The sequence below is a fragment of the Seriola dumerili genome, unplaced genomic scaffold, assembly GCF_002260705.1.
Source record: "Seriola dumerili isolate Sdu_G_001 unplaced genomic scaffold, Sdu_1.0 BDQW01000260.1, whole genome shotgun sequence".
Classification (NCBI taxonomy): domain Eukaryota; kingdom Metazoa; phylum Chordata; class Actinopteri; order Carangiformes; family Carangidae; genus Seriola; species Seriola dumerili.
The window spans coordinates 1592098-1604885 of NW_019174515.1; the positions used below are offsets into that span (position 1 = coordinate 1592098).

Sequence of the window (12788 nt, forward strand, 5' to 3'; positions counted from 1 at the left end):
TCTCACCAGGATCTACTACAGAAGAACACCCCTGGAGTGTCCTGCTCAAGGACACTCCAGCAGGTGGATCTAACCAGAGCCTGACAAAAAAAAAAAGGACGAAAAAGAATTAGGCTCATGTTCAAACTGGCATATGAACAGAGGAGACCTTGGATCCAGGTTTTTGTGGAGAGTGAGGACACAGCAGGTGTCTGAGAGCAACAGCCCCCTGAGGAGTTTCAGATGGAGCTGTCCATGTACAGCGTGCCATGGATACATGTGCTGTATCGAGGAGCGACGAGTGGAGGTTTGAAGGCCGGCTATGCCGTGATGCACACATCCCTGAGAGCTCACCGTTAATGTTCTGCAGTACGGAACAATGAGCATGACTTCTCTCTGTGTCCCCTCTGCTTCACTGTCCAACTGTAAACCTGCTGCTGCTCCCAGACCTGGAGCATTGTCTGATCCTCCCCCAGTAACCCTGAGAGAGTCGATGCAGAGAGCCTGTCACAGCCAAGCCTCTCGGATCATTTATTATTGATTCTGCAGACATGAGGTGGGTGGAGCAAGGAGGACAGAAAGAGACAGAGAAAGTGAAGGAAAGTCACTTGTGAGACCTGTTTAGAAAAAATAAGTAGATGTAAGATGTGACGTAGAAGAGAACAGTTAGAAGAAGAAAAAACAAAGTCAAAGATGGCAGGGAAAAGAATCAAGAGACTGAGATAAACACTTAGATAAGTTATTGAGATAAATTAGTGAAACAGAAGGGTCACGGCACTTGAACAGACAGTTGGTGAAACAGAGATGGAGTTGTGGTTGGGTGAGTGAGGTTGTGTGGGGCAGATAGCCTCAAAGCTTCGCTTTGTAGCGACACGTTCCCTGCCTCCTGCAGACTGTTGTGCCAGAGGCAGAAACATTTCCATGTCGTCCTTCATCAACCGTGTTCCCAGTCCTGGGTCACCCGGCCTGAAGTAAGGTGCAGAAGCTCCCTGGGGATGCAATTGGCTGCTGTCTGTCAAATCACACTATGCCAGGGAGCATAAGATGGAGAGTGGCTTTGTAAAGTCAACATTTGGCTTTGGGTGGCAGATCTGATAGATTTACAGACAGCAAACAATCTGCAGATGATTTTTTTTATACACTATACTGTCATAGTCCAACATTAAATTCTTCTCTTACATTTGTAGTATGAAACCATTTGTTCCCTTATATGTCCCCTAAAAGCATGATATCATGAATGAACATGCTAGATTTTCTACTAAACTCTAGCTGATTGCTCGTAATTAGGCCCTCAAGATGTTTGCCTCCAAGCAGAAACAAATTTCCCATCTCTCATCTTTCAATGGAGTGTTTTATTATCCAGAAACATTTCCCATAGGCCTAAATAAAGTAGGAGTCTAAATTAGTTTCTTACTCAGGTCTTCATTTTCTCCTCCTCTTCAGACTAGCATGTTACGATAGAATGTGCTTGTGTAATTGAGGGTAACATCAGCACAGTTCATTATGTTCAGTTTTAAATTCCTATAAAAAAAAAAAAATTCCCACACAAGAAACCCTGTGTGATTCATGACCCTTCTCTGGCAGACGCCATACTGTTTGTGTTTGAAATGAGCTGAAAACAGTTATATCGTGCAGTACATCTATGTAGCACCTCATAAAGCCTCATACATGAAATGCATCATTGCAGTGGTTGAATATTAACTCACTGGGATCCATATTACAGTGTGCAGCAGAACCAGCAGACCCAGAAGCTGTTCGGCAGTCTGAGAGAAGTGGTGGCAGAATAGAGCCCAGGGCGAAGACATCAATCACACCGCCGCCCTTGATCCACCGAGACCCAACAGTGTCAGTGGTACGACCATGGCCACCATCAATCACTCCCTTCAGTGCAATACACTTACACTTACAGTCATGAAAATACAGTAAACGCATGCAGACACTATTGCACTCCGTTCTAATCCAGCAGAATGAGTCTCGTCAAAATGTCAAGTGATCAAGTCATTACCTCCTTCCAGCCCAACCTGCCTTGAGACATTGTTCTGCCAGTGAGAAGGTGGTGAGTGAGCATTTCTGTATGATAACCTATTTGTAGAAGCTTTGAAAAAACTACCACTGCCAGATGTGATGCTGTTGGAAGACCACTGGCTTTTAATTTGAAGGGGCCAGCAGTAGCTCTTCAGTGTAAGATGCTTCAAATTTAAGAGCAGCACCCTCTGTGGCAGATTTCAAATGCCTGGAAAGCGGAGCGTGCTCCTTCTTTTCAAATGCTCCCTTCATTATACTTAACCTGCTAGCATTGTCAGGTAGTGCTGTTATTCATCAACAGCAGGGTTAACAAGTCTGTACCTCTTCTTTTGTGCCGCTAACCAACACAAGCATTAGGTGACACTGTGTATACTAGCAATCAGACATTTAACATAATTTGATATCACAATGAATTCACTTACCAGATGGGAAATTGCTTGAGCAGACTACTCTTTCCTGATGCTGACTGCTACCATTCATGATTTGGAGTGGTAAAGCAGAAGTCAGACAGAACAGTTTGAGCTGGAATGAAATGGTCTCCTGCCAAGGTCACCTCTGCAGCACCCCTATAACAGCTCTCTAGAAGACACGCTACACCTCTGTGCCGCTTGAAAACATGTTTTTTTGTCAAATGTGGAACAAATGAAAGTGAAAGGGAGCGCTATGCAGATAAAACTGGATACTGAGTATATGGGTTTTCAAGCACCTTTTTTTATGTTAATCTTCAGCGCCTCTTAGTGGTTGTAGTTAAGGATTGCGAGGTGCTGCACACTGCATACCTTAATCTGGAACCACAAATGCTTCTCAATATTAAAACTATTTGCACAGTTTTGCATCTGTGACAACAAAAGTTAAAACTATCATTTGCAGACTGTGATATTAATATTCTGTGCACTACCAGTGATTCTGTGGGAAATATACAGTGATGAGTGGAGTGACTGCTCCCCAGAGGAATCCTGTTGCCCAAGGCTTCTGAAGCTTTATTTGACTGGGAAACATCCCTGATAACCACAATATTTGTTGTGTGATTAGCAGCTGATCAACAACATTGTCTCCCCACTCAAGTCTAATTTGTCATTGGCAGGATAGTAGATGAACTGAAGGATTGATACCATAATGATTTAATCTGACATTCCCTTATGTTGTGCATTTCCCCCCAAATCTCCCAAACACTTGATGATTTTTTATTTTTTTGCACGTGTCCATCATATATAAAACATCAGTACACACTCTGCAGTTAAAGCTTGGCAGTTGCTAAGATCTTAGTTTGTATCCTATAAATGATTCAGTGGCGCCATCATAATTTCATTTCACAGCTTTAACAAGCGGGCACCAAGCACTGGAGAGAGGATTAAACTTGGGGTATAAGGTGGTGAATGTTTTGATTATGTTTAATATATTTAATTAGAGATTGGATCATGACTCAGTAGGAATCCCTGCAGTTCAGTAAAGAAACAGCAGATGACATTAACAATTTAAGAGGTGAGTTTGTGGGCCAAGCAAAGTGGAGCACAGCCTTCAGGTTGTTGCATAATTCCTGATGTGTTTGTTGTTTTTGTTCGTCTATCAGAGGAAAGCAACAGTCTAATCTCTAATATTACCATATGTAGTCATGGACCATGCAGTTAGCATAGCGCTAGATGAGTGTGATTCGTAATTAGGTGTTAAATCATGTAAGAAACTGGATCCATGATGAGAGAGAGCTGAGGAGGTTGTGAGGCCAATCAGTTTCTTCAAGGCTCCTGTGCAACATTGTTGAAACTTTTCTTCTCTCGCACACTAATAAAAACACTGCAAATGCTCGATTCCTGAGGAAGTCACAGCCATTTCCTGATCAGTCAAGCAACACAAGGAGTATGTATGATAAGGCGACGAACCCCCGATCGCCACCCCCACAGCCACACTTCCACACTCTCCACCTCTCCCTTCCTACAGCCCTCCCCTCTTCTTCTGAGTGCCCCCCTGTCTCGTCGGCCCGCTGCAGCTGTATTTTAATCATACAGCGGTGAACCACCATCACTCAGGATGGACTCCAGACCTCCCAACCTGCTGTTGCTGCTGCTTCTCACCAGCCTCCTGCACTTCGGTAAGAACCCACTGTTGTGCTGCTTCAAAGATAAAGGCTGTCCCTTCAGTTAAACCTAATCTCTTGAGTCTCACTTCTATTTTTTTTTCTTCTTTTACTCCAGACACAGCACAGTGTGCCACAGGAGAGTCATGTAAGTATAACTATATTATACTGTACTGTATATCCGACTCTTGTTTAATAACTGGTTCAGGGCTTTCTCCAGTGTTGAGACAGTTTGAGGTTATCCAGTCCTTGGTGTACTAGACAAGAAAGCTATTTATACCTCACACGGTTATTTTTTGCTGGAAATGGGCATTGTATTATGCACTCCTGGCCTCCTTGATATTCGCAAGTCTTTAATGAGATTCATCGAAACTATTTTTAGTTGTCACTGGTGAGGTTAGGTATTTCTTTCACGTCAGCATGAATTTGGATGAACCTCTCAATTGTTTTAATAGCTTGCAAACATCACGAATTTGAACTAAAATGCAAATGACTTCAATGACACCAAGATTTATCTGGAGTTCTAGATGGTTACAGGGGTAGTCAGGAATAAATTAACATTTTGGGTAATGCGCTTTTTGCCAATTGTCAGATGAGAAAATTGACACCGCTTTCATGTCTGTCCACTCAATATAAGGCAATAGCCAACAACTGGTTAGCTAATCTTAGCATAAAAACTGAAAAGAGGGGAAAACTGCTGGCTTGTATCAAGGTCCAAAGGTAAGAAAAGCACCTACCAGCACCTCTGAAGCTCACTAATTAACCTGAAGTCTTGTTGTGACCTTGAGGTTGCAAATAACCAGCAGAGACATCAGGAATTTCCTGCTCCCAGCCAAGAAATAGCCCTTACACATACCCACCCAATAAATGGCTAATTATCATTTTTACTCTTCAGATTTCTACAGATTAAATAAAAGAGATCTGACATGTTAATTCATGAACTTTACAGGTGCTAGTAGGGGCATTTTGTGAGGCTAGTTGTTTCCCCCTGTCTCCAGTCTTTGTGCTAAACTAACCGGCCTCATATTTTGCATGACGACAAGAGAATGTTTCAATTTAATGTGCTTATCTAACTATCAGCAAGACAGTGAATAAGTGTTTTTCAACTATCTCTCGAAAATTGCAACACCTACATGTGTTCTTTGTCAAAATAATCAAGGTCAAGAATGCACTTTCTCACTGTATATATATTCACTATTTCTACAGCGGCTGAATGAGCCCAGTATTCACTGCCTCAGCCACCTACATCACCGAGCCTGGTGCACAAACCCGCAGCAGTACTTTGAGGATGTGGACTATGTGATTGTTTTGTAGCTGTTGAGGCAGGTCACACAATGTTGTTGCTGAGAGAGAGCAGAGGCAGGGATAAATCAACAGAGCTCTCTCAGGGGAAGGAGAGGGTCAGACAATGTTTGTTGAAGCCTTTTCCTTCCTTCAGCTGCTCCTGGTCACTGTGCAGTAGCCTGCAGGCCAGGGAGCGCCTTCACCTTTATTGTGGAGAGAATAATAGACCCTGACTCTTGTATTGTATTATAACTTCACTCCTTTTGTGTTGGTTATGAATAAGTAAGAGATGAAGTCCAAATGAAATAATTTCTTTCTAATTTGCATGCATGTTTGTGTGTCTGTGCAACTTTGGGACCTACAGCATACATTATAGATGCCGTTGGCCTTACAATCCTACCTAACAAGACCGTTGAGAGTGGGACACCGGTTACCATACGCTGCCAGGTCAAAGTGAGTCATACCAACATCCCAAACCTGACACACGCTTTCCAGCTTAAACGGAACGACGTTGTCATCCACTCCTCTACCACCATAGAAGACTCAGTTGTATATGAACTCAACCCAGCCAGGGCAGCCGACTCTGGAAGTTACGACTGTCGGGTCACAGTCAAAGACAAGAGCAGAGCCAGCTCCATCCAGAAACTTGACGTCATAGGTAAAGGTTCAATTTCTCAAACCAGGGTTTATTATTGCTTTTGTCTGGTATGGGTAATATGAAAAAGGTAATAATATACCAAAAAGTCTTCCATATATCAAGTGGAGAGAAAAAGTCAACTTAAACTAGTAAGACAAAATCACTGATATTTTTCTCCAGTTGATGAATAATTCATACCACTGCCTACCATTTCCACAGCATGACAGAATATTTTCCTGCTTTCCACTGTATAAATGACCATTTTCAGACACCTGGAACTTTCTTGAGTTAAATATCAATCACAGAGAACATTTTGGCTCTGTTATTGTTTTGCAAAAGTTATGTTATAATCACTTGGTTTTGTTGTGATTTGTAAAATGCTGCCTTGGCGTTGTGTTCGAGGAAGCTCCCAACATTAAGTATTTAATATATAGCCGCTAAAAAGGACAAAAAATAAGAAGTTATTGAGGCTATAGAAAACATGTTGTAAGTTTCCTCTGCCATTAAGAATAGTATTTTTGACTTAAAGCAAACTTATTTATTTAAAATTATTGTCAGGAATGTAAATATACACCTTTGTAGTTAATCGTTTGTAGTTGATATTCTGCAACACACAAAAACTGGATTATTTATCGTCATGTTTTAGTTTCTTTTTGGCAAGATAGGGTTTTCACACGCCCAACAGTCATACATTCCCCATACCCTGGCAGCACATGCATGTGTACTGTTATATCTGAACAGCCAGTATGTAGAGTAATAGCTTTGCTTTCCACTGTTCTATTGGGTTTTCCTTTCCCCAGGCCTGCAGACCCCCATCCTGTATCTGAATAAGACTACATTCTATGAGGGTGATGACTTCATAGCCACCTGCGGTGCTCCGGAGGAGAAGGGATCCCTCATGTTCCGTTTTTTCCAAAGATTTGGAAACAAAAAACCTGAGAATATGAAGCAGTTAGCACCGACTGGGAACTCATCAGAAACCACGCTGGTCCTGAGACACGCTGGAAACTACTCCCTGTACTGCGACTATGTGATCCATTTGGTTTCTGGGACCAGCCACTCCGACCACAGCAACGAGATTCAAGTGGAAGTTGAAGGTGATTAGAAGAGTTGTTATGTTGCCAAGAAAAGATCAGATTTCCTGCAGGAGGATGTGTGATTAACTATTTCGATATGCGTCTTGCAGGAGTCCAAATTTCCCCATCCATGAATGTGCTGCCCTCTGCTAATGTCACTGAGGGTGACGTAATGGAGGTGGTCTGCAAAGTGAACACTTCACAGGAGAAGGTTGAAGTATTCCTGACGAAGAACAGCAAGGTCCTCAAGAAAGCCCGAGTCAGCCTTAATCATCGATTTATAGCAGAGGACTCTGGGAAGCTTGTGTGTAAGGCGGAGAGGGGCAATGTGCAGAAAGAAACCTATAAGGAAATCACAGTCCAAGGCAAGTACTGTGTACCCTCCTCATTAAGAAACCTCTCATTGACATTTAAAGCGCTTTTCTATGTTCATAATAAATAAATAAAAAACATATTGCTGCACAAAGATTGTGCAATGCTTGATTTCTGTTGTCTGCCCAACAGAGCTGTTTTCAAAGCCACGCTTGACTTTGGAGCCTGTTGACCTATTTGTGGGAGACCACTTCAAACTGACCTGCTCTGTCTCTGTCTACTTTCCTGAGAGGATCAGGAATGACACAATGCAGTTCTCCATCTACAAAGACAACAACAGGCTCACCACTTCGCAGACATTCATTAATATATCACACCCTGATAGAAATGGCAACTACACCTGTCGAGCCCAGACTACTTCTCTTACACACAATATCGTAAAAGAAAGCCAAACGCTTGTTGTTAAAGCCAAAAGTAAGTCATGAACTTGAAATTGCAATCATTACAGCTGGATGTTTTTGGGGAGACCACCACTTTGTTCCAGACACTCATTGATGCCTAATGACCTTTATGCTCTAGAGTCACAACAAGATTGACATTTTGAATTTTTATCACTATTGACAACTATTGGATCGATTGCCTTGAAATTTGGTTCTGACATCCACGTTCCTCTAAGGATGACTTGAAATCACTTTGATAATCCTGACTTTTCATTTATCCATCACCAGGTCAGAATTTCAGTTAGTGAGATATGTTGGTTATGACGAAGTACAAATGACATTCCCATCAGCGTGAGCTGCACGTTATTTTTAGTGCTAATTAGCAAATGTTAGCATAGACTAAACCAAGATGGTGAAATTGGTAAAAATTATACCTGCTGAGCTGACCTTTGTTTCTGTTGCACTGACTAACTGGCTGATTATCTTTATTTCCAGTTCCTGTTTCAAAACCCGTGCTGAGCGTGGTGGGGGGTACGCTGGTGTTGGGAAAGAGCTTCCAGCTACTCTGTCACAGTGACAATGGCACTTTGCCCATCACATACACCCTATTCTATTCTGACAAGTCTAAGGTGTTTATGGTGGTGAGCAACCCTGGAGAACAAGCCATCTTTAACTCCTCAGCCATTTTGGAGAGGTCAGAGTTAAACAAGTTTATTTGCCACGCGAAAAACGGTCAAAACAGGCCTCCTGCAGTAGGATCAGTGCAGCAGCTGCTCCATTCAATCAACATCATAGGTGTGTTTGATGCAGGAACAGTGACAAACATTTAAACTAATGTCAAATGATTGTGGACTGTGAGTCTAACATACATTTTATTCTCTGCAGAGCCTGTGTCAAGACCAGAGTTGACCATTGTCCCCAGCATGGGGGAAGTGTCTGAGGGTCAGGATGCAACTCTCACCTGCTCTGTTAATAAAGGCACTCCTCCCATCATCTTCACCTGGTACCACACTGAGATGAAGGGTGCTCTCGATTTGCAGACCTCCAAGACGCTTGAAGGATCCTACTTCATACAAAATGTCAGGGGAGAGCACAAAGGAGGATACTACTGTGTGAGCACCAACCTAGCCAACGAAACCAAACAGAGTTACACTGTCATGATTAGAGGTGTGTTTTTTCTCTTCAGTTAATAGCAGTGATAACAGCCATGAATGTGTTCTTATATGTCTATATCTGTATATAACATTGTACTATTAGAAAAAGAGGAATAACAAACTGTTTTTCACTTTGTTTTACACCATCAGGGCAAACTGATTGTTTTTTGACTCAGTATTCATTAGAATACAACTAGAATATTAGTAATTGAGCCATAGCAAGTTGGAAGTATAGTCCCTGAGGCAATTTATACATAAAAGGTATTAAATTAAATAATAAATACTTTAAGGAAATTTAAAGTACATGTTGGAATTTGCATTCATTCACATTTCTGGCATTCAAATAACACTCTTTGCTGTGAGGTCAGATCTGGAATAAACCTTTAACAGACTGAAATAACCTTATCTGAATTCTGACATGATTATGAAATGAGATGTTCATACTCGTGAGAGGTAAACTACATAAAGCAGAGAAGTTTTGAGGTTTTGTGATTAAATTTTGAATGCTGAGTTTTATCATTTTGATTCATATGTATTCTACAGTGAAGATGGCCGGCTGGAAAAAAGGTCTTATTGCAGTCCTCTGCATCCTGCTCATACTGGCCTTGTTCCTTGTTATCGCCATTAAAACACGTTTCCTTCAATTTAAAAGGAAAACTGCAAAGAAGCTGTCAGTGTGAGTAACATTGCTCTTATTCTTATCAAAAATCAATATTTTAAAGTTGAAGTAATAAGAGTTAGAAGAAGTATGGTGACGCCCATAGGAGCTTCCTGTTTTAAAAACCTAATTGTGTCCACCTCGTCTTAGGAAGTCAGCCAGCACCAAAGTGGAGCGGCTGAGCCTCACCCAGGCAGAGGTCAATGAGGCTGCAAACGGTAAAGCCTCTTATACTGATACAAATACATGGCTGCAAATTGGGCTTAAGGGCAAACTAGTTTCAAACATGTTCTCTTTGTTTACTGTTCGTTCTGAAGCAGTGATGTACGTTTATACTGATTCAACAGCTAGTGCTGTTTTTGTCCTCTCTGTGTAGTCACACCAGGCATGATCGGAAAAAGTGTTTGGAGTGAACATGTGTCAGGCTCCGGTGAGTAGACTGAGTAGACACATAGTTTTTAATTTTATGCACATTTTAATGAAAGGATAAGACTGGTATTAATGTGTATTTTTCTTACCGTCAAAACCAACAATGTGTCAGTCTGTCAGTCTGTCTCTCTCAATATTTTCTGACGTCCCTACCCTGTCTGTGATCCTCAGCCCATCTCATTTCCTCAACAACTGAGCACTGTAGTTTTTACTCAACTAAAGTAGATAATGTATTAGTTAGGGACTATTTTCAGCTGCGGATTAATACAGATTTGGTGGACTGGTGGATATTTACAGCAGCAGGGTGGTGTATGTGGAACTCAGAATTAACTACATTTAATAACAATAAGAAGAATATAGAATATCACCAGCCTTCATCTTATCTATATCTATATCTTTTACATATTGCTTCATTTGCTTCATTCACTGCTATATTGTTTGCTGTACATTAAATAATATGAAATGCAATGAAGTTTAAATTTATTAATGCTGGTCACTGTTTTGTTGCTACAGAGTCCGATGACCAGAACAGTGTGACTGCTACAGAACCTCAGTACAAAGAGGTGAAGACCAGACAGGCAGATCCGAACGGAGGTGAAACTGCCTCTGAGTTTTGATATTTTTTCAAGTGTATAGTCATATAACAGTCGTTAAATTGAATTAATTTGACCTGAAAACCACTGCCTAAAACAATTGCTTGTTTGTTCCATGTTAGCTCCAGTGGAGACGGGCACAGACACTGTGTACAGCGAAGTGAGGAACTCCAAGCAAGGTATGACTAACATCCTGCTCTTCATTCAAATCCCACTTACAGGGTGAGAGAAATCAGGCCACTGGCTGACATTTGAAAAAAAGCGCCAGGAAACAGGATCAACTCATACTGTAAACATCTGTATTGTTAGTGAAAGAATGTCCCATTAAAACAGAAGGCCCAGTCGCCAGGTGTCCACTTCCTGCTTTCATCAAAAAGAACTTCCTGTTCCAACAATCAGAGCCAAACAGCGGGTACATCCGTTAAGACGAAGTGAGAAACATACTCCATTGTTTGATACTCCTGGGGGAAACTCTCACCCATTGTTCAGTCATTGGTTCCTAATAACTCCTAGCAGTTTGCACGTCATTATGTGTCACATAGTGATGCAGCAGAAGTGAAGAAGAACATGTGTCTGGTTTGTTTTTTTGCTCTATGTGCTCCTTGCACACAGGAAAAAACCTACTAGCAGAGACGTAATAGTGTGAATGTACGAAACATGATAAGCTGCCGGGAGTGGGGAGCTGTTCATTGGAGTGCTGATGAGTGTGCAAGCCTTCTTTTAATCCTCAGACTCCTTGTGTTTCCTGAGAATGTCCTCTGGCTTTGTTTTTGCAGGTGTTCCAGAGCAGGCTGATGGTGTAAGTAGCAGCCCACACATCACACACACTTCATGCATACAGTTGCAGGCACATATTACAAATAGGCGCACACACACACACACACACACACACACACACACATGAATCTGTTGTGTCTTCGCTCAGGGAGACCTCTCATGGACAGACACGGTAGAATGAATGGAAACCCTGTGGAGTCAGTTTTTATTATTTGCAGACAGGTAACTGAAAGTATTATATTCAAAGTAATGTAATTTCATGAATTCATTATAGTTTAATAATTATAATCTAATTATAGTCTAATAATTACCTGGGAAATACTCTGTAAAGAATCATGTCATTTTGCACTAATTATGTTCATGTATGTTATAGTGGATACATTCACACGCTCAGAATGAGTTGACATCATATTATCAATCATCTGTCACACTGAACGATACAGGCAACAGTGTCATGGAGTGATCTTGTAACCAGTATCTGTTTCAGTGATCCAGCCCAAATTAGAGCCCTTTTTTTCTTCACATGCGCCTCATGTTTCATTTTTTGTCCCCTCTCAGCAGGGGTCAGTAGAATACGCGCAGCTGAATCATGATACGGATCACCATGGCGACCATGGTGAGCACACCGACCACTCTGTCCAAGATGACCACATAGATGTGATTGACAACAGTGTTGACACCAACACTGCTGACCATGGGGAATGAAAACATGACCCAAAGCCAGACTGATAACTGACCAACAAGAATATTTATTCCCTTATTTATCCAGCTCCGTAATGCAGCTGGAGTCTTTTGTGCTGAAAGTCCTTAAACAGCCCTGAGCAATTACAGTATGTACTTTTGGTATTTTTGTAACACTCTGCAAAGAACACTCCACACTGTAAATTCACTTGCTTTGCCTTTGAAGAGCAAATAAAATGTTTTTGTTAAGTGTTTCTCTTTCCTTCGTTGGTAGTTTTCCTGCCAAGACACCGAAAAAAGAGGATGTGTGTGGTGACCCCAGAGGAAAAGACATTCAAATCTTTATCCTTCCACTCGTTGCAGAATCTAAATAGGAAGAGAAGTATTTGAAGTCAAGCATAGTAGTGATAATTACTTCATTAGTGATTAGGCTGGGAGTACATTCATCAGAGCCCTCTGCTCTGTGAGAACCAGTGCCTCTGTTTAAACCACTAGAGGACAGACTTCCGGCAGCGCTGCATGGAAACTTAGTGCCATCTGGCTGTGATCGCCTTTAATGTGAGAAGGGCTCTCACTGTGTTGTCACCGCATCAGAAGATATCAGTGTCATTTTCCATTATCTAAGGTTTGATTGCATGATATAACATGAACTTATTCAAGGTCTCCATAAAC

The 12788-nt window shown here is 41.5% G+C and overlaps 1 protein-coding gene across 6 annotated transcripts; it reads left to right on the forward strand.

The window, feature by feature from the left end:
* The first annotated feature begins 3971 nt into the window (after nt 1–3971).
* LOC111230233 (platelet endothelial cell adhesion molecule-like) lies at nt 3972–12365 on the forward strand. Of its 6 annotated transcripts, none has more exons than XM_022756894.1 (15): nt 3972–4090; nt 4194–4223; nt 5724–6017; nt 6797–7093; nt 7183–7437; nt 7577–7858; nt 8320–8619; nt 8710–8991; nt 9522–9654; nt 9787–9854; nt 10013–10066; nt 10579–10659; nt 10781–10837; nt 11435–11457; nt 11994–12365. In XM_022756894.1, the coding sequence occupies exons 1-15, from the start codon at nt 4030–4032 to the stop codon at nt 12138–12140; spliced, it is 2364 nt and encodes a 787-aa protein (XP_022612615.1). In that variant the 5' UTR covers nt 3972–4029; the 3' UTR covers nt 12141–12365. The 6 variants fall into 6 exon arrangements, with proteins under 6 accessions (XP_022612615.1, XP_022612616.1, XP_022612618.1 ...); XM_022756895.1 differs by having other exon boundaries at nt 11997–12365; XM_022756897.1 differs by having other exon boundaries at nt 10579–10628; nt 11994–12063.
* The last annotated feature ends 423 nt before the right edge of the window (nt 12366–12788 follow it).

What these genes read in the sequence shown, in the direction of transcription:
- LOC111230233 (XM_022756894.1), top strand. Translation starts at nt 4,030, where the DNA reads ATGGACTCCAGACCTCCCAACCTGCTGTTGCTGCTGCTTCTCACCAGC. An exon ending in CACCAGCCTCCTGCACTTCG is followed by an intron (nt 4,091 to 4,193) that starts GTAAGAACCCAC and finishes CTTTTACTCCAG; the next exon opens with ACACAGCACAGTGTGCCACA. An exon ending in GTGTGCCACAGGAGAGTCAT is followed by an intron (nt 4,224 to 5,723) that starts GTAAGTATAACT and finishes TGGGACCTACAG; the next exon opens with CATACATTATAGATGCCGTT.